The 19327-nt window shown below is 40.7% G+C and overlaps 1 protein-coding gene across 3 annotated transcripts in view; it reads right to left on the bottom strand.

Moving 5' to 3' along the window:
* Nucleotides 1-19327, bottom strand: part of CREB5 (cAMP responsive element binding protein 5) — a 403227-nt gene that overhangs the window by 320580 nt on the left and 63320 nt on the right. For all 3 annotated transcript variants that reach the window (XM_032304276.1, XM_032304274.1, XM_032304277.1), the window contains 2 exons: nt 9824-9895; nt 4907-5000 (listed from right to left, as the gene is read on the bottom strand). In XM_032304276.1, the coding sequence (XP_032160167.1) occupies nt 4907-5000; nt 9824-9895 (166 nt within the window). The remainder of the gene's footprint in view (nt 1-4906; nt 5001-9823; nt 9896-19327) is intronic.

Here is a 19327-nt window from a genome sequence, read left to right on the forward strand (position 1 = left end):
TGATCAGTCTCTTGGAACACAAGTGTTCTACTCCACTGAACAACAATCTTGCTTTCTCCAGGGCGAGAATTAGGTTTAGAGCCTGGAACTAGAGACATTCCCTAATTCTAGACTTAATCCAGGGACACAACTGGGTTCAGAGAAGAGCTATTTTATCATTTGTGATAGATGCTTGGAATGCTTGAGGATGCCTGTCTCTCTCACATCTCTTCTGTGTGTGAGCTACACCATGTCCGGTGGGATGGTGTCACCGCTTTCAGTCTTCATTCAGAAGACAGGGAGAAAGGTCACTTGAGCCCACCATGCTGAGCATCAGGTCTCTGTTGAAATGCTGCTAATGCGGAGAGGCCTCTCCTGACCTCCTTTAGCAGCTCACTGGGCACCTGTTTCACTTTGTCATGTTCATCTTCATCAGAGCACTTGTCACTAACTCATACATTCTTGTTTACTAATCTCAGGGGAGGGGTGTTATGAATGATCTCTCTGCCTCCCCACCTCTAGTAGAATATAGTAAGTTCCATGGAAGAGAACTTGGTCATCTGTCTTGGTCAGTGCAGCAACCCCAGCACGGAGCACAACAGGATTTTTGCAGACACGTTCAGTGTTTGTTGAATGAATCAATAAGTGTAAATGAATGGGCAATCTCAGCCCCTCTTCCCACACCTTCCTGCCGCCTGCCCTCGTTTCCCTCCAAGCACACACCAGTTGCCTTCGGCACTAATTGGGCTGTGATGTCTGGTGTGATTCATTAGGTATTCGAAGGCATGGTTTCATGCATCCCCTTCTCAGGCTTCCTGGGTTTAACCTTTTGAGGAAAGGTGTGCAACACTCTTCACTTCCTTTTCATGAAGCAAAATTCATCATCTTCTAGATCACTATTTCCACCATACACCTCCACCACACAGAGGCACACACGCATATTCTTCTAATTTAGATTTTTTGCTTATTTGCTTGTCTGGCTATAAATAAAACTGCACTTTGATTCGTATTCTGGTTTTTTCCTGTACAGAACTTGGGAACTCTGTCAATAAGTGAGGTGGGAATTTCTGACAGGGCAAGATGTAGAAATTCCTGAATACCTAGCGATGATACCATTAAAATAGACCCAAATACCATACTGTTTCGCTCTAGTACAAAAATTTGATCATAATTTTCAAACCAAACAGATCTCTTGTCACATAATGGCTGATAATTTTGCAACCCATGTGTTAAAGTATATTGTCCTCAGTGGGTTCCCATTTCAAACTTGGCACCTAAAACCTCTGATATCATAACTGCCCTCACCGTGAAATGATTTTCAGTTGCAACAAGAACAGCTGAAGGGAAAGACTAAAGCCCATCATCGTATCAGGACTCCGGAAATGTACCACGAGGACCAAATAAGAATGGAAGGATCAGGGGCGCCTGGGTGGCTCAGTGGGTTAAGCTGCTGCCTTCGGCTCAGGTCATGATCTCAGGGTCCTGGGATCGAGTCCCGCATCAGGCTCTCTGCTCAGCAGGGAGCCTGCTTCCCTCTCTCTCTCTCTCTGCCTGCCTCTCCATCTACTTGTGATTTCTCTCTGTCAAATAAATAAATAAAATCTTTAAAAAAAAAAAGAATGGAAGGACCAAGGTAGAAGGGGCTAGAAGTCTTTGTCCTCAGAATCCACCATCACCACCCCATTCATGCCCCAACTATTGCTGTCCCTCTGGAATGAGGTTTTATGGTTACTCTCTATCCGAACGAGCAGACTCATCTTAATGAAACATTGTAACTGTCACTTTTACTACTCTGCCTTACAGCATGTCAAAGATCATTTACAATCGTTTTGAGTTGTAGATTGTACCTGGTCTAAATAAAGTGGACTTTATGGCAAAGCTAGGAAATTATTTCAGATCTTCATAACTCTTTGGATACTTACCTTCAAAAAGTCTGTGGCATCTTAATTATCTTGCTGACTGAAATATTTGCAATTAATGTAGGACAAAGTAATTTTCCAAAATACAAGTTAACCAGATATCCTGAAATTAGTAATGAACACTCCTACCATACTTCCTCTTCATAATATGTGCCAAACTCCAATTCATCCGAAATGAAATTTTGTGTAATTGAATATTGCTTGGGGAAAAAAAAAAAAAAGTGGCCTAAAAAGGACCTGAAGAATTTTGCCCTACTGATGCTTGCTGATTTCAGGTTTAATTTATATTATTTTTTATTGTTTCTGTTACTTTCTCTCAAGCTGTAGGAAATCCTTCATCCTTAAGATAGACCACAAAATAAGTTTAAAGTACATTCAGAAATAAAATTCTAAAAGACATTTCAGTAGATTTTGGAGCCTTTGATAAATTCAAACCTAAATAAATCAAGATATAAGACAAGTAAAACTTAAGTCACATTTGTAATCACAATCTAATATGCTAAAACTAACATGAGATTTGAGATACATACATCAAAGTCTTTCTTGGAAAAAAAAAGTAACAAAGCAAAAATACCGAACAGCCTATTACAGTGTAGCGTGGACAACACTGGCCCATGACATAACATAGACCTCCGTCACCTAAATGCAAAGTAATGAGCTGCACTGGACAGCTGTTTCTGTTCCAGCAAGAAAATTCTATGACACTACAAGCATGGAAAGTGGACAGAAAGTTTAAAAATGTAGCACCTAATTTCACTTGGAGTAAGAAATGGCCTCATACTAGCTTCAACACAAACCATGAGAAAGCAGAAGAAAAATGCGCCATTATTTTATTCATGCTATTTTCCCTCATATTTATTTCTCCCTTCATTTTCTTATTCCAAGTTTGACATAATAAAAATTAGAGAGAATTTCCTCTCAATAATTTCCCAGCTGGCACTACAATTACTGGCAGCAATGTCTTCAAGCTGACAAAGATCTGGTTAAGAACAACTGAAAAGTTGCAAGAGCTTAATCAAAAGCCTGTTTATAGGCAGCACATAGAAGTGTTCACACATCCTTAATTCCTTTTTTTCAGACCTTTGGATGGGGCTCCTTATAGGGCCACCCCAGCCGTTTACCTGAAAGATACTGCCTGGTACTTACCACGAAGCAGTAATATCACCACGTAACCTAACACCCACCTCCCACTCTCCTCCCACCAAGAAGCCTATTTTTGGAATTCTATTTGGGAAAAATAAAAGGCAAACTTATACATTTAAATACTAGGAGCCGCGCACAGTCTACAACCCTCCTACTTGCATATATATCTGCTCCTTGTTGAACTATGAAGTTACACCACATTGTAAATGATAGAACAAACTCAATGATAAAATGGAAAGAATGGACCATCCTTCCTAACACTGCTGGGCTTTTATAATGCTTACAGAACTTTCTGAAGTTTCTGCATCTCTGTTTCTAGACTTAAGGGAAGATAAAACTATTTCTGAAGAGCTAACTAGTTCAATCCAAACAAACAGGCTGAGAGAGAGGTGGTGGGTGGCAGGGGAGGCAAGGGAAGAGGCTGCCTTTCAACTAGAGATTCTGCCAAACCACAACACATCTGCACCATTAACAAGTCACTGGCGGGACTGTGAAGACGTGTGGATGGCTCTGTCTCTAGAAGTATGAGATCGTGCGTATCAGCTGCTGAAACCAGACAAGGCAGTCCCCGCTGAGCAAGTCAGGGGGCTAGGACTCCGCATCAAGGACCCTCATCTTTGCCCTGTGTGGGCAGCTTGGGAAGGCTGCTCCGTCACCCTAAGCCCCTTCTTCTCTATCAGTAAAATACGAGTTGTAATATTAACCTGCCTGACAACACTCTTACAGGATTTACTAATATTAGGGATAATAAAATAGTTGTAAAATTTAAGTGTCATAGAAATGCTAAATTATATGAGCCGGGCCTGCCAGGGCAGTCCGTTTCTCTTCTGATATCATTTAAAGCATATTTACGGGTGTATTATCTCTTTCATGATGCCAAGGAGACAGTGGCTTCGTGACATATTCCTAGCCTAAGAAGGGTAACAGGAAATGCTTCAACTACCCTGCCAGGGATTTGGGAAAACTTTCACTTACCTTCTTGCACTAGATCTTCACAATGCGCCTGTGGAATAGACTGGGCAGACAAAATCATTCCCATTTTACAGAAAAAGGAACTGAGGCCCCAAACTGTTCACTAGCATGGCCCAAGGTCATTTAGGAAAGACCCCATGCTAGAGTTCAAGTTTCCCCACTCCTGGCTCTGCCCGGTTTTAATTCACTGCACCACCCATCAAAATGGGAAGGAATGGTAATTGCTTGATGGATTGATTGTGATGCTGATTTATTTCTGCTCACAGCTGCTGAGCCCTTGCTTTGGTTCCCTACATTATCATCTTATTTAATCTCCCCCTTAGGAGGAAGGTACAGTTTCTTTAAAAAAAGTTTCACTGATCACCTCTGTTGCAAAAGAGAGAGAGTGTACATGCTCCTTCTACTAGAGCCACATACCATTTTCCTTACAATTCTCATGCAAAATAGATCTTAGCCCATCCTCTAGTTTAGCTACAGTTCCACAGGTACACTACACTGGGGTGTCCTCAAGAACAGCAAGCACACCAATCTTTGCATCTCCCATGCTACTCGTAACAGCACAGTATGCATCATAGATGCTCAATGAAGATGTTCTGCTTGACTGATTACAGGTATGTGATTTTTAAAAAATACTTATATGGAGCCAACTTCCACAGTAATAAATATTTTACATTCCTGAAAATGAGAAATCACAGCTCTTTGGTTATTTGAGTGAACACCACATTAACTGATTACACTTCTGCTTACCATTATTTGAAGCCTCTGCTGTACCTTAAAAATATACGTCTTCAAGGCACAGAATATGCCAGTGGAAATCATGCTATGGTAAAAACAAGTATCTCCCATGCGGCTGATGCCCTCACCCAGAGCCTTTTTTCCTGATGGCTCCTTACCTGATAACATATTGTCTGTTTTTATTGAGGGGAACTTCAAAGTCATTTCATGCTTGTGCCTATGAATCATCAGATGGTCCTCTGTTGGGAAGCGCTGTCAGACAAATAGAAAAAAAAAAGGGGGTGGGGGGAAGGGAAAGGAGCCATTCAGTTTTAAAATATATATTTGCCATCACAGAGAAAAAGTTGTATTCAGCATTGCACATGTGACAGGCAAAACAAAAAATTAGTTCTGAAAAAGTGTGAAAGCATGCTAAGTTAAATGCCAAATTATTTTTTGCAAGCAAATGTGCTGAGATGTTCCTTTGAATTGTACCCAAATATATGTATCATTATTTCCTTTACAGTTTACCAGGGGCTTAAATAGGTTGCAGTAAAATCTGACTGAATAGTAATATGAAATAGGAGACCTTTGCCTGCCATCATCTCTGACTCCCCACACCTTCCCCAGGAATTCCTTGCATAGGCCTCTACTTCCTAAATAGTCTTTGAATATAATCAGCTGTGAAGACTCATCAGTCAACTAGGTATTTCCTTAGGAACTAGAGGTTTGCATCTGGGGAAGACTTTAAATTTGTGTTTAGTTAAAGAATAAGTAAGGAAAAGGTAATGAACAATGCTGAAAGTATTCAAATATTCTATACAATAGAACTATGCTATACCTTCGAAGAATAAGAGTGTTCAGATGAATGCTTATATATATTCACAAGAGAAATTAACGATGACATCATGACAAAGTAAATTCTCTCATTTTTACCTATATATGAGAAGAAAATATGTGCAAATAGAAGAATGAATTTAGACCTAAGTAGCACTGGAGTTTCGCAAGATTATTTGGAACTTTTGTCTCATAGTTACTGTTCTACGTAACAGTATAAAATAGTATACTACAAAATAGTATGAAATAGTCTAAGCCATAATAAGTATGCTAGATGTTTTCTATAGATTAGCCAGAAGCAGGAAAAATGCATGAAGTAGGAAAAGAATTTTGATTCATGTCAGACATTAAGAATTACATGTCATGCTTAACTGTTTGACATAAACACCTACAAATATGCTTGTAACATCTGTATAGTATGTTCTGTTCATGAAGACCTTGCACACTGCACTCATTATGTGATCTTTTAGAAGTATACAGATGACTTATAGTCATATGACAAATAATTTTTAGTATTCTATACTCTGTACCATGTAGTAAGCCAACACTTTATTTTTAATTTTCGGAGAGTGATATTACAGTTGTTTAAAATGCAGCTCTCAGGGGCGCCTGGGTGGCTCAGCGGGTTGGGGCCTCTGCCTTCGGCTCAGGTCATGATCCCAGGGTCCTGGGATCCAGCCCCACATCGGGCTCTCTACTCAGCAGGGAGTCTGCTTCCTCCTCCCTCTCTGCCTGCCTCTCTGCCTACTTGTGATCTCTGTCTGTCAAATAAATATATAAAATAAAATAAAATCTTTAAAAAAATAATTTAAAAAATAAAATGCAGCTCTCAAATGTTTTCAGTTGTCTGGCTTCTGGTCACATGGTAGGATTGGATTTTCTGACCCTTTTGTGGTTAAGTGGGGCCATGTAACTAGTTCTATCCATGGAGTCATGAATGGAAGTGACATGTCCCCTACATGTCAGCACCTAATTCCTGGTGCAAGACCCTCTCCCCTTTAACATGGCAATTCACAATATTAGAAATAGCGACTGCTCAATTATCCTAAAGCTTTGAAGATTTACGAAAAGCATCTCTGAATTCTAGATGATTAAGAAGAGGGTCCTGCCAAGTTACAATAGAAATGTATGCCTGGCAATTGAAATAAGACTTTGCTGTTTGAAGCCCCTGAAGCTTTGAGTTGATTTGTTACTGCAGCACATCCTAGCTTCTCCTCACTCAAGCTGGTGTGTTTTAATAACTGAACTTAATAGAGCATCTGCTCTACCAAGGTCAAATGAAAACACAACAAAAGACAATAAACTCTGCTGAACATTTCTGAATCTTTGACAATTTAGAAAGTCTCCCAGAGCTTCCCAGTTCCTCAGGATAGTCATTAGAAGTTTCAATTACCATTATATACTGTGGTAGAAATCTTCTCTGCAAATAGTACAGATTTGTGTTCATGTGAATGAGGGAATTCACTGGGCTAAATCCTCTGGAATATTCTGAAAGTAGTTTGGGGAATAAATATCACTTAGTTATTTGTCACATGTATCATATAAATTGGAGCATATAGAATCTGCAAAGCCTGGCAACTATGTCAAGTTCTAACTACATAGAAGTCTGATTTATAAGGACATGGGGTTTTGCTGCAGCTTCATCTGTTCTCTTGCTCCTTTATCACACCTTATAATGACTACATCAAATATAAGACACTACCATGTGTGGTTTAGAGACAAGTTAAACTTCTTAGTCTTTCCATTAAAATCCATATTATAATTTTTATTGGGATATATATAATCAAGAAACAACATGGTAGTATCCTACATTTTGTATTTGTAAGCCACTTTTTGGTTCCATAAAATAATAGCCTAAAACAGAATATTAACCTGATTACTTACTAAATAACAATAATTTCCATAATATGTCATATTAACTATAAATACCTCCTCAAAGAGACAACACAGAACATCACAGGGCTTTTTTAATTTAGCAGGAAAAAAGCAGCAAATTTTATGTAACCAAGATGTCCAGTCTATTACAGATACACAGCTGAGAGAGACCCCTTGAACTCAAAGCATGTTCACGCCAAGGGCAAAGGAGTGGTGAAATTAACAATGGACTCTGTGCGCTCAGGAAGAGCAAGAGAAGCTTCTCTACTCCTGGAACAAAGCTGCATACAAAAAAACCTCCCTGGTATTGTAGACCATTCCTAATAGCACCGAGCTTCTTTCCATGAGGGAAAAGGGGGAAATATCCTTCCTTCATTGCCAAAGTAGCATAGGCACTGGTAACTCACATTTGCTCCCCTTCCCAATCCCCAGCCATCATTTCTTCCCCATGCAGGACCCCAAGTTCTGGAAGGTCACTACAGTAAATGCCATGATTACAACAGCAGACTTAATTGTGATTTGCTAACACCCCACCAAGAGACCCTTGGAATCACTAGGCAACTGCTACATTTCCTCAATTCTAATGCATCTTCAAATTGAAAGATGCACACATTGTTTTAAAGAACTTGTCAAAAAAGAAACACTTTCATCTTAAAAAAAAAAAAATACACCAAGTTTTAGATGCAGCTTCGCAAGGGGTTGAGGAGAAAGGCTTGGAGTTTTTCCTTAAAACCAAGAAACTATGGAAATCCTCAATTCTCATTTTGTCCAACCAGTTCACTCACAGCCTTCTCAAGGAAATGACCTGTTCAATGACCTGAGTTCAAGGTCATTAGAAATGCACTCCTCAACCTTCACTACCGTCTCTACCTCAGAATTCGCATGTAACTTCATAGTGCTGCTTCCATTCCTTCCTGCCTCAGAGAAATAGCACCCCCTTCTCCCTCACGGGCTCTTGCACACCCTTGTCTTCTGGGGGTTTGTGCTTCGGTTGTGGATCTTCAATCCAGCATGCTCACTTCTCCTTCCCCTTGACTAAATCCTGCCCAGCTAGCCTTTCATTTTAAAAATGAAGGCTGCTTCCTTCCCAGACTACCATTATATCACTGTTTCCCATCATTCCCTAGTGCTCTTGAAAGAGTTCTCTATGCTGGCCACCTCCACTTCCTCACCACCCACTCACTCATTAATCCCTTCCAACCTGGCCCCCACCCGGACTTCTCTCTCATAGGTCACCCGCCAGGACCCAACTGCCAAACCCAACAGCTTCTGCTCAGCCTCTCACTGTCCCGGCTCTAGCAGCGTCTGACACCAGTGACCACATGTCTGTGGCATTATTTATTTATACCCTGCCTGATTCCAAACAGGAGAAAAGACAGCTTACAGCAACACATAAAAAGGAATGGGAGAGCATCAGCTAAAAATCAGGGGGCCCCCCCAAACGAGAAGGGATCTTAAAAAAGCAAAACTAAAGTCAAAACGCAAAATCATCAGGCGGCAGTCATTCTCAACTGGGGGCCATTTAGCAATGCCTAGAGACATTTTTGGTTTTCACAGCTGGGAAGTGGCCACTGGGACCTAGAAGGTAGAGGTCAGGGATGCTGTCAAACATCCTGTGATGCACAGGAGAGCCCTTCACAACAAAGAATTATTCTGTCCCAAGAGTTACCAGTGCCAAGCTTGGGAATTTCTGCTACACGATTACAGCAGCAGTAATAGTAACAATGGTGAACGTTAATTGAGCATTTATTATGTGTGGTCCTTACACAAAATACGTGTAGTATCTCTTCTAATCTTCGCAATGATTCCACTTGATGGGAGCTTTTGGAGGCAAAGAGGTTTACTCTCTAGCACGGCATGCCAACTTCCCCTCTTAAAGTTTAGATAAATGGAAAAACTGTGGGTTCTAGAAAAGTTATAGGGGGCTTATTGTCCTCAAAGAGGAAAACAAAACAAAAAACAACTCAGCTCTGATGATGAGCTGTTTCACCAGTAATCCAGAGGCCCCGTATCAAGTGACTATTGTAAAAGCAGCATCCTCCCTCCCCTTTCTGAAATAACAGTCCTGAACATCTGGTGGGCAGGATGTGTCTGGCTGACTTCCAAGGGAAAAGTTAAGGATGGAAATGGCTAATGCTGATGTATTTCAGGGGCTGTGAGGGAAGCAGTTCAAACTATTCAAAGTAGAAAATAGTAATAATGAGGAGAAAGATGGTGATGAAGATGAGGGCAGCGGTGGTGGTGGTGATGGTAGAGGGAGTTCTCACAATATCTTAGTGAAGAAACAAAGCCTACATTAGGCGAGATTGCCAAGTGAGAGCTGTTTCCCTGTCAAAAGGCAGCTACATCCCTGGCAGAACAGACCAAAGGATCCCCACACTCACCTGAGAGCAGCCTGGGGCACTGCAGACGAATGGCCTCTCCTGCTCTAAATTCATCTTGGATTCCTCATAAATCTGTAGGGACAGGGGGAGAGGGAGGAAGGAAAACAGAAATCCATGAATATCCCCTGCTTCTACCTAAGAAACTTGAGAAAGGCAATTGCTCGGAGCCCCTTTCTATGCCAATCCCCAAATTAGACAAGATAAACATGAACGCAAGCCTGGGTCCCGCCTTGCTGAAGTTCGCCAGGCTTTCTGCCGTCTGCGCTCCTATTGTTTGCCTGAGTGTAGATTTATTGTACTTTGAAGAAAAATGCCATGGGGCTGTTGCAGCAGAAATTCTGCCTCTGGAAAACCACCTGGACTGTGTTATTACCCGTAAGACTGCACCTGAGCAAGATTCCAAAGCAAAGCTCACACCTGTCCTTTGGAGCTGGCTACTTAGAAAAGCAAGGTAGGGGACAATAAACAGGGTTAGCACCAATGTGGTGACCAACCTGAGCAGCGGTCCAATAATTCAGCCACGATCACCCTGCCAGTCTTCGGATGTGGGAGAAACCTTATGTTATAGTCTCTGTCCCATGTTACATTCCAGTGTGCTCCCTTCTTATGTAGGGAGTAGGTTCTAAGGTAAGTTTATTGGGCAAAAATTGAGCGTCATCAAAATTACCTTTACAAGTCTTCCCAAAAACTGACATAAGTACATACACACAGTTTCATGGTCACTAACCTACAGTAACATAAAACAATGCTTTTTGACAAAACAAAGGCGTTCATTATAGGAACATCCTCAAATGACTCCAGAGATGTTCACAGGTTTTTGTGGCTTTTTTACACAAAAACATTTTTTAAACATCAGAAAATACTATGGAAATTTAAGTTTCACAATCTAAACCATTTTCTAAATCTTACTTTTTGCTAATTTTAGAGTTGAGTTTAAATAAGCTACATGGGCTGCTGATGGGACATGGTTCTATCAAGGGACTAAAAACTATTGCTTTATCTCTGAAGCACAGGAAGGATATTGCTTCCTTAAAATGATGTCTGTAGGTGATACCAAAGGAATCGCAAGTCACCTTTACCCTGGAAAGAGGGAACTCTGCTTCTACTCCAGAAATAGCTACCCTTCCTCCAAGGAAGCTTTATTGTCTTGCAAAAAGCCCCAATGCTATTCTGTTGGTCACTATACCCTTCCCCCAGACACGAACAGACTTTCTTTGGGGAACAAGTGCATGCTTTCACTTTCTGAAAGGCAGAGCAGAAAGACTTGCCTTAGATAACACTCCTAGTCAGATATTAAAGAACAAAACAAATTTACACACACAAACTCTTCTTCACGCTGCCTCCTCATTATTCAATTTTTACTAAGTACTACCCTTTCCACTCTCTATGTCTGGAATGACAGCCCACTCACCCATCACCTACCAACACAGTAACTTAGCATAATTTTACAGCTTTCCTGGATCAGGCACACACTGTGTAAATTACTTTATTACATTTAGAATAAGCGAAAAACACAAATATCTTTAGAAGCTTCCCAACTTGTCCTTGTCTGAGGAGAGTCATGAGTAATTAAAATAACTTCTCAAATCTCATTATTCATTTGATTTTGCCATCACTTATCACAGAGCATCTCTCCTCTCCCCTGTGAAGGCTGACTTACTCTAACCCTCAAAATAAAGGGTTAGAAAGTGATTGTGATCCAAGATAGAAAAAAAAAACAGAGTAATTGGGTTATCCATTACTTAAGTATGCTTTGTTTTTCTAGTAAATTTTTCAATGCTTTCCTGGAACATTTCATGATCTACTTAACTACTGCCTGATCATTTAACTGCTTTGGACCTCGATTTCCCCTTCTTTACAATAAACCTATGAACATAATCTTCAGCTCCTTCATTTCTTTTTTTTTTTTAATTAACATATAATGTATTATTTGTTTCAGGGTACAGGTCTGTGAATCATCAGTCTTACACAATTACAGCACATCCCCTCCCCAATGCCCGTCACCCAGCCATCCTATCCTTCCCACCCCCCTCCCCTCCAGCAACCCTCAGGTTTTTTCCTGAGATTAAGAGTCTCTTATGGTTTGTTTCCCTCCTGATCCCTTCTTGTTTCATTTTTTTCCCTCCCTATCCCCCACAGCCCCCTACCTCTCAAAATTCCTCATAACAGAGAGATCATACAATAGTTGTCTTTCTTTGATTGACTTATTTCACTTAGCATAAAATCACACTGGTCAGTTGGGAGGCCTGTAAGACATGCCCGAATTATGGAGGAAGGTCTTCATATTTAAGTGTATGGTGTTTGGAGGTGGGGTGGGGGAGGTTCTGTGAGCAAGTATTACCAGTACTAACATTACCAGTACTAACATTAACTCTTCCCTATTAAAAAAGGTAATTTGCTATAAGGTGAGTCTTTCTCAGCTACCACATAAGAGTTTTAGTTGCTAAGGTAACCAAAGAATGCCAACACTAGTAACTACTAACCAATTTTAACATTACCTGATAGTAAAACGGGAAAGTTCCATATAAATATATTTATGGCGTACAGCTAAAAGTAGTAATTAGTGATAATAATTAGATTAGTGCCTAATGGAATTAGATTAGTGCCTAATTAATGGAAGTGGTCAAGATTGGAAGTGTCACTACTGAAGGTTAAAAGAGATTCATCAAAAATCCAAAGTGAGGAAAGAGCTCAGCCAAGCCCTGCCAGGTAAGGGTGGAAAGAAAGCATTTTTCTACCATAATCACAACTCCACTCCAAACCCTACTTCACCAAAATGCTGACTTTCCCCACAAATTCAAGCCTATAATGGTAGGAGTTCAGCATTTCTGCTTGATATCACCATTAGCTGCTTTATCTTAATTATTGGTTACCATGGGCTGTAACCAAGGTGTAATGTACACATGAGCCGCAGTGAATACCACCAAATTATTCTACAGTGTTGATGCTTGAAGAAAGAATAAGCTCCAGGCATGCAGATTTACTCTGCCTTATTGAGCCCTCAGAGTATGGATATTATATTTAGAGGAATATGACTAATCTGAGAAACATAGTCAGATTTCAAATAGTTTAGATTTCCGTCATCAATATATTCAGCTGGCGATCACTGTCATTTTACTATTGTATTTTTTTTTTTTAAAGATTGTATTTATTTGACAGAGAGAGACACAGTGAGAGGGGAACACAAGCAGGGAGAAGCAGGCTTCCACCAAGCAGGGAGCTCAATCATAACCTGAGCTGAAGGCAAACACTTAACAACTGAGCCATCCAGGAGCCTCTACCTACTACTGTATTTTTTAAACATGAATGAATTGGTATCCATTTATTACATGCTACGGATGCCATGGACCAAATGCTTTGGCAACACAGCGTTGGAAAAAAAGTCCTAAGGTAAAACGGCAGTTGCTAAAATAAAATGGGCTTAAGTGATTAATAAAGTCTGAGGTGAGTGGGTGTGTATATATAAGTGTGTGAACCTCAACTGCTTTATTTTGATGCACTGCGGTTCCCACATTTCGCCCTCTGCAAACAGCACGCCCTTGCTCATTCCTTGCCGCGTGGGTGTTTGCGATAGTTTTACTAAATGGTACCACTCTACCACATAGGTTTCATTACTTTTATCAACTAGTACGATCTGGTCTGATGTATTAGTGAAGGACCATTGGCTTATTTTTATGGCCTATTATTAAAGTTCTTTCCTAGCAAATAGTGTAATAACTATTCTCTCAACAGACTCCTCCGAAAGACCTGCAAATACTCTTACATCATCCATCAAGTGGGGCAAATCCCCCAGCCATGATTTTGGCCACATTGTTCTGCATTAAGACCTCAGAAGTCAGGCCTCATCCTCTGATTTCCCATTCTGTTGTTTTACCAGCTGGGACATTTTAATGGACCGAGTTTTGTTTGGCAATTGCCATACCCCAGGCTCCACTGCATCGAGCTGACGTGGTAGGCGTTCAATAAATATTTGTGGAATGGATAATGAATCCTGAATCATCATAATAAACCACCCCAAACAGCGTGCCTTTTCTTCACTCCTAAGGCAGTGGTTCTCAAGCTTTTTGGCCCAGAACCAAGTTTTCAGCAAGGCAAGAGGTTGTGCAGACCCCTTATTCCCCCCATTCTCGGTCAGGATCAGAGAAGAAGTTTCACCAGAGTTTGTGGGGAAAAAAAATGTTAAAATGGCTTTTGGTGAAAACAACGAGACGAGGCTAGTTTTCATTAAATGTCACGTGCAAATGTATTCGTTCATTATAAATTCAGTCTGCTAGTATTGCCATGGACAGTGAAGCCAGTAAAGTCCAGCCTGTTAGCCATGGACTGGCTCCTTGTGATCCCCACAGAGCACCCATTGAGAAATACTGAGTGACCCCATACATTTGGTTAGATACAGTCATAATTGTAGCAGACACTGTCTAATCATTTAGGAGTTTCTAAATAGTTCTATTTTTTTCTTCCTCTTCTCCAAAGTTCAGATTCAATGCTCACTTAGACCAAATGCCTATGAGTCTAATTTCCCTTCAAATTTTTGGAAAACAACACAAAACCCTAATAATAAACCCTAATAGTGCATACAGTGAGTAGAGGTTTTTCCTAGTTGACAAGGAGATGACAGGCTTGATTTACAATTCAAACCCTCAACTGCCACTGGATTCCTTGGCCTTGAAATGAGCAAGAATCTCTTTCATTGTTCAGCATTTGACCCCACAAATTCCTCCTGGTCTAAAATGGGAAATCTTCCACAATGGCTGACGCAATCCATTCAAATGCTTTGCCGGGCCTTTAGAGATATACTTGGAATTACCATTTCATGAAAGGCAAATATTGCAAAAAAACAAATGTTACTAAAAACTTGGAGAATCTGCACCAAATACCGTAAATATGTATTTTAAACAAGGGCAACAACAGAGCTCAAAAGGAAAAGAACCCCATCATCTCGGTTTGTTGAAATCAGCCAGGAGTGCAGCTTCCCTGTCTACATCATAGTTACTGATCCTTAGTTACCATCCAACTCCAATCTTTGATCTCCAATCTTAGAACGGCACAAATTTCTTTCGAAAACAGCAGATGGAGTCATACAGTGATGCAGGATTTGGAATATTAAGACACTAACACTGTTGTTTTTACCTGAAAATCCTTATGCACTTTTGTCAACACAGAAAGTTATGGAGACTTCAAAGCTACAAACTGAAGTTGTGCATATAAATGAGCACTAATAATAATACTGACACGTCCCCATCAGCTATGCCGTTTTTAAGCTGACCATCAATGCATGATAGATCTGAAGGGGGCGGGACTCAAATTTTAAGAATGATGTTAACATCTGTCAGCATTTATTGGCTTACTATGAGTGTGGAAAGAGCCTTCTTGTCAGGACTCATGTGAAAGAGACCTCACTACCTTGCGGAGGTTACGAGACTGCAGAAGGGGTTTTAGAGGGGAAAATAAGTCCTTCCTAAAGTGCCAAGGACAGCTTACAAACAGGAGCATCCTGAGTTAGTCACACTGTGTGGGAGTCCAGATCAGTCTTTTTTTTTTTTTCTGAAAACAGAAGTTGCTTATTAACTAAATTAGTTAACTGCACAGCAAATTTGTACTTCGTGTTTCTGAGGGGTAAAAAAGCAAATATTTCTCTCCATGTATTGGCCAGAAAGGCAAACAGCCTCACATGACAATAATAAATGCACCAAAAGCACGCTCTAAATTATTTTATTCTGAGATGTCTGATTCTACTTTAACAGCAAAGAGGCAGGATGGTTTTCCCAATGCCTGCCTAGCTCCTGGAAGGGAATTGTATATTCAGTTTGGGGGTAAGAACTTTCTTTCTTTGTGAGGGACATTGTTATCTTTCATTACCTTATTCACTCATCTGTAAAACAGGACCATTTCAGTAAAACCCTGTAAAATCAGACCATTCAAAGACCTATCGTTGGAAAAAGTAAGCCACAGAAGCTAACTGCAAAATGACACTAAAGTAAATCCTTTTATCTCAAATATACTTCTAGTTTTCTAACCTTAATATCGTAACTTCAAACAGAAAAATAAACACCCTTTAAGTCCAAGAAAATCAATTATTTTGTGTGTCCTTGTGTCTCTCTCCGCGCTTCTGTGTGTATCTCTCTTTTCTTCTGTGTATATCTTTGTTCTCCAAAACTCTCTTTTTGTGCCTATTGCTCTGCGTCTCTACTTGTCTTGTTATGTACATCTTTCGCTGCCTCTCTTTGTATGTCTGTCTCATATACACATGAACATGCACGCGCACACATCTTATCAGATGTGTTCTTACATAGCCTCACTGGTAAAAAGATCTAGTATGCTTGTTTCCTGTCTCAGTGTTATTCTTGAAGTGGGCTGCAGCTAGAATCTGAATTTCATTGGGCTATTATTATTTGCAGCTGTGTGACCTTTTTCACACCCACACCACCCCCCCCACCCCAGCTTTTAAAGTGACATTTCAGCCCTCAAGCTTGAAACGCCTTGAATGCTGCAATTTTCAAACCAGATTTACACCGGGAACAAGAGTGACAGTGGGACCATACCTTCTACACGAAAATTTCAACAGAACTTGGCGAGACTCATATGTGTTGCTGGGCGGTCTACAACCAGAACTCTTCCCCGGAAGTCCTAAACTTGACACATACTGCTCCGGTTACATATTACCCTTCCATTCAAACCAGCAAATCACCACCCTTAAAAGACATTCACTATCCCCTGGTCCTCCCAAAGTTCAGATCTTACACCTGAATCAGAAACTTCGTTAGGATTACTTCACACAACAGCATCATGCTACGCTAAGGGGTTGTCCAAAGTCCCCTTTGAACTAGGTCCACTGTTCCCAGGAGGAAGTTTTCCAAATAGCTTTTGTCTCTGGAAACTCACCCAGGCTTTACTTCCCGAAGGAGGCCCTACGAGGAGAGTGTTGGGGGCTCACGTCCTCTCATGTACTTCTGAAGAGGTTTGTGGTTTTATTTATGTGGCGCTTATACTGTGTATGAAAAAACATTCCAGTGGGATTGGGTTTTCATATGTTAGATTCCTCTTTCTTTTTTCTTTCTTTTTTTTTTCAAGTCTTCCATATGTTTCTTCGGGTATGAGGCCTCTTTTCATAGTTGCTGGCTAATTTCTACTTATGTTTTGCACAATCCTGTCTTACAGCTTTCCTATCTACGGGTTCAATAGTTCAGAATGTATTTGCTAAGCATTGGTGTTGGGCATTAGACGTGCAGAGCTGAATAAGACACGCAGTGCTGGTGTCTGTCCCTGAGAGTGGGAGTTTAGGTCCTATTCCTCTTCTTGCTCCCATGAAGCAGAGCTTTTGCACGTGTGTGGTTTTTTTTCTCATGTTTTGTTGTTGTTGTTGTTTTTCCTTTTTTTGGCTTTTTGTTTGTTTGTTTTTGCAGGACAAACTCCATCTCAAAAAAAAAAAAAAAAAAGTGGGGCGCCTGGGTGGCTCAGTGGATTGAGCCACTGCCTTCGGCTCAGGTCATGATCTCAGGGTCCTGGGATCGAGTCCCGCATCGGGCTCTCAGCAGGGGGCCTGCTTCCCTCCCTCTCTCTCTCTCTCTGCCTGCCTCTCTCTCCATCTACTTGTGATCTCTCTTTGTCAAATAAATAAATAAAATCTTTAAAAAAAAAAAAAAGTTATTTGGCATGGGTGTGGTTAACAAAACACTAGGATAGAGAGTCTCAGGAAATATTAAATGTAACCAAATCACTTGATTTGTTTCTGAGGACAACCTCGGAAGACATGCTGAAGGCAGCAAACTCCTCCTGTTTACCTGCTCCCACTATGAATACATGAATACACTAAAAGGAAAAAAGTTAAATTGGAATGCGAGGTGATCTAGGGTTTAGTTGACATTGTCATCTTTACCTTTCCAGAAAGTCTGCCACTGCAATTTAAAACACTTGCCCCCTGAAATCCTGAAAGGAAAAACTCTAACAGCAAAGAGATTAAATGCAAAACTAGATCTCTTTTTTCTTTGAATCAAAAGCGGCTTGCCTATCAAAAATCAGGAAAAAGTCAGCAGTATAGATTTTTCTGCTCCTTTCTTGCTTGACTATAGTAAAATCTGCCTTTTTGAAATTAGAACACATCCCAAGTAATTCTGCTCTGCCTCAGGGTAGTTTTTAAGACATTCTGGGTACATTGGTTTTTAAACTTTTTATAAACAATGAATATTTTTAAATAGCCTAGAAAATCACAAATTTCTAGTTGGTTTTCTTTGTTTACATTCAAGTGATTTTTATGGGGTAGAACAGTTTCCTTTGTATCTCTGTTCTATATAAGTATCCTTGTATCTCCAAGCAATACTATAGGGTTAGTCCACCTGAGGTATGAGCTGAAGTAATACTTGAAACCTTGAGCTTCCCTCTTGTGCATGAATCTGAACTACAAAATGTGAGACTGTATATAAACACAGTGGTGGTCACACCGGACCTCTCTACATTCTGCAGGGCCTGGCAAGAGGCTGTTTCATCATAAAATTACGACTACTGACCTACTATTAAAAGACATTTATGCATGACCATATGGAACAAGATACTTTTGCTCTTGACTCCAACAGAAAGCTGGGCGTTCCCCGGGTCGGGAGTTGTGCTCGGAGCCCGCCATATCTCACAGTGTCATATACAAGGTCAAAATATGCTCAGAGACTTGCTTCAGATTCCTAACACACTGTATTTCAAATGTCAAGCCTGTAAACATCTGACAGTACTAGGAGGTCACTTAAAGGCCATGTGAAGGCAAAACCCTAATGTCAGCTCACGGTGCTGCCGTCACTCTAATGGGGGTGCCTTTCTGAATACTAGCAAAAGGCACTAGCAAATACTTTTTGAATACTAGCAAACGGTTTTCATCTGTGTTCCCAGAGAAGGCATCTTTTCTTTGCATGGTCTGGTAAGGGGATGCAGAAATATATGAAGCCAGTTGTTAGTTGCCACCATTCCTAGGGATCCCCACTGGCGTTTAACGGGTGGAGGGCAGGGCTCGGAGGTATTCTGCAACGTGCAGATCTGATAGCACAGTGCAGCACTCAAGTCTCCCGACCCTACACTGACGGTGCAGGCTCTGCAAGAGTAGCAATATTATGAGCACCACGGCCCCTTGGCCCATGCCACCCCCATTCCACAGATAAAAAGGAGGTAAGAGAATAGTGAGGAGTGAACGATAAAAACAAACCCAGCACACACTAGAAGAAATGAGCACAAGGGACTAAATGCATATCCACCTCTCTATACTTTCCAAAGAGCTCCTAAGAACTCAAACACAGTTACGCTTAGGATGGGGCTAAATTCGATGCCAACGAAAACGTTATGAATATTCAAAAAAGTGTGTGAAATTCTCATTCCCTCTCTGAGAGCAGCAGGGGTGGGGACTGTTGCTGAAATTTGAACGAAGCATAAGCATACCCTTTCAGGTTCAATCCACAGAGCAGTCAGATGAGTAAGCTGGTAGAAGGAAAAAAAAAAAAAAAGCCTAGGTTTTTGGGGTTTTTTTAA

The sequence above is a fragment of the Mustela erminea genome, chromosome 11, assembly GCF_009829155.1.
Source record: "Mustela erminea isolate mMusErm1 chromosome 11, mMusErm1.Pri, whole genome shotgun sequence".
Taxonomy (NCBI): domain Eukaryota; kingdom Metazoa; phylum Chordata; class Mammalia; order Carnivora; family Mustelidae; genus Mustela; species Mustela erminea.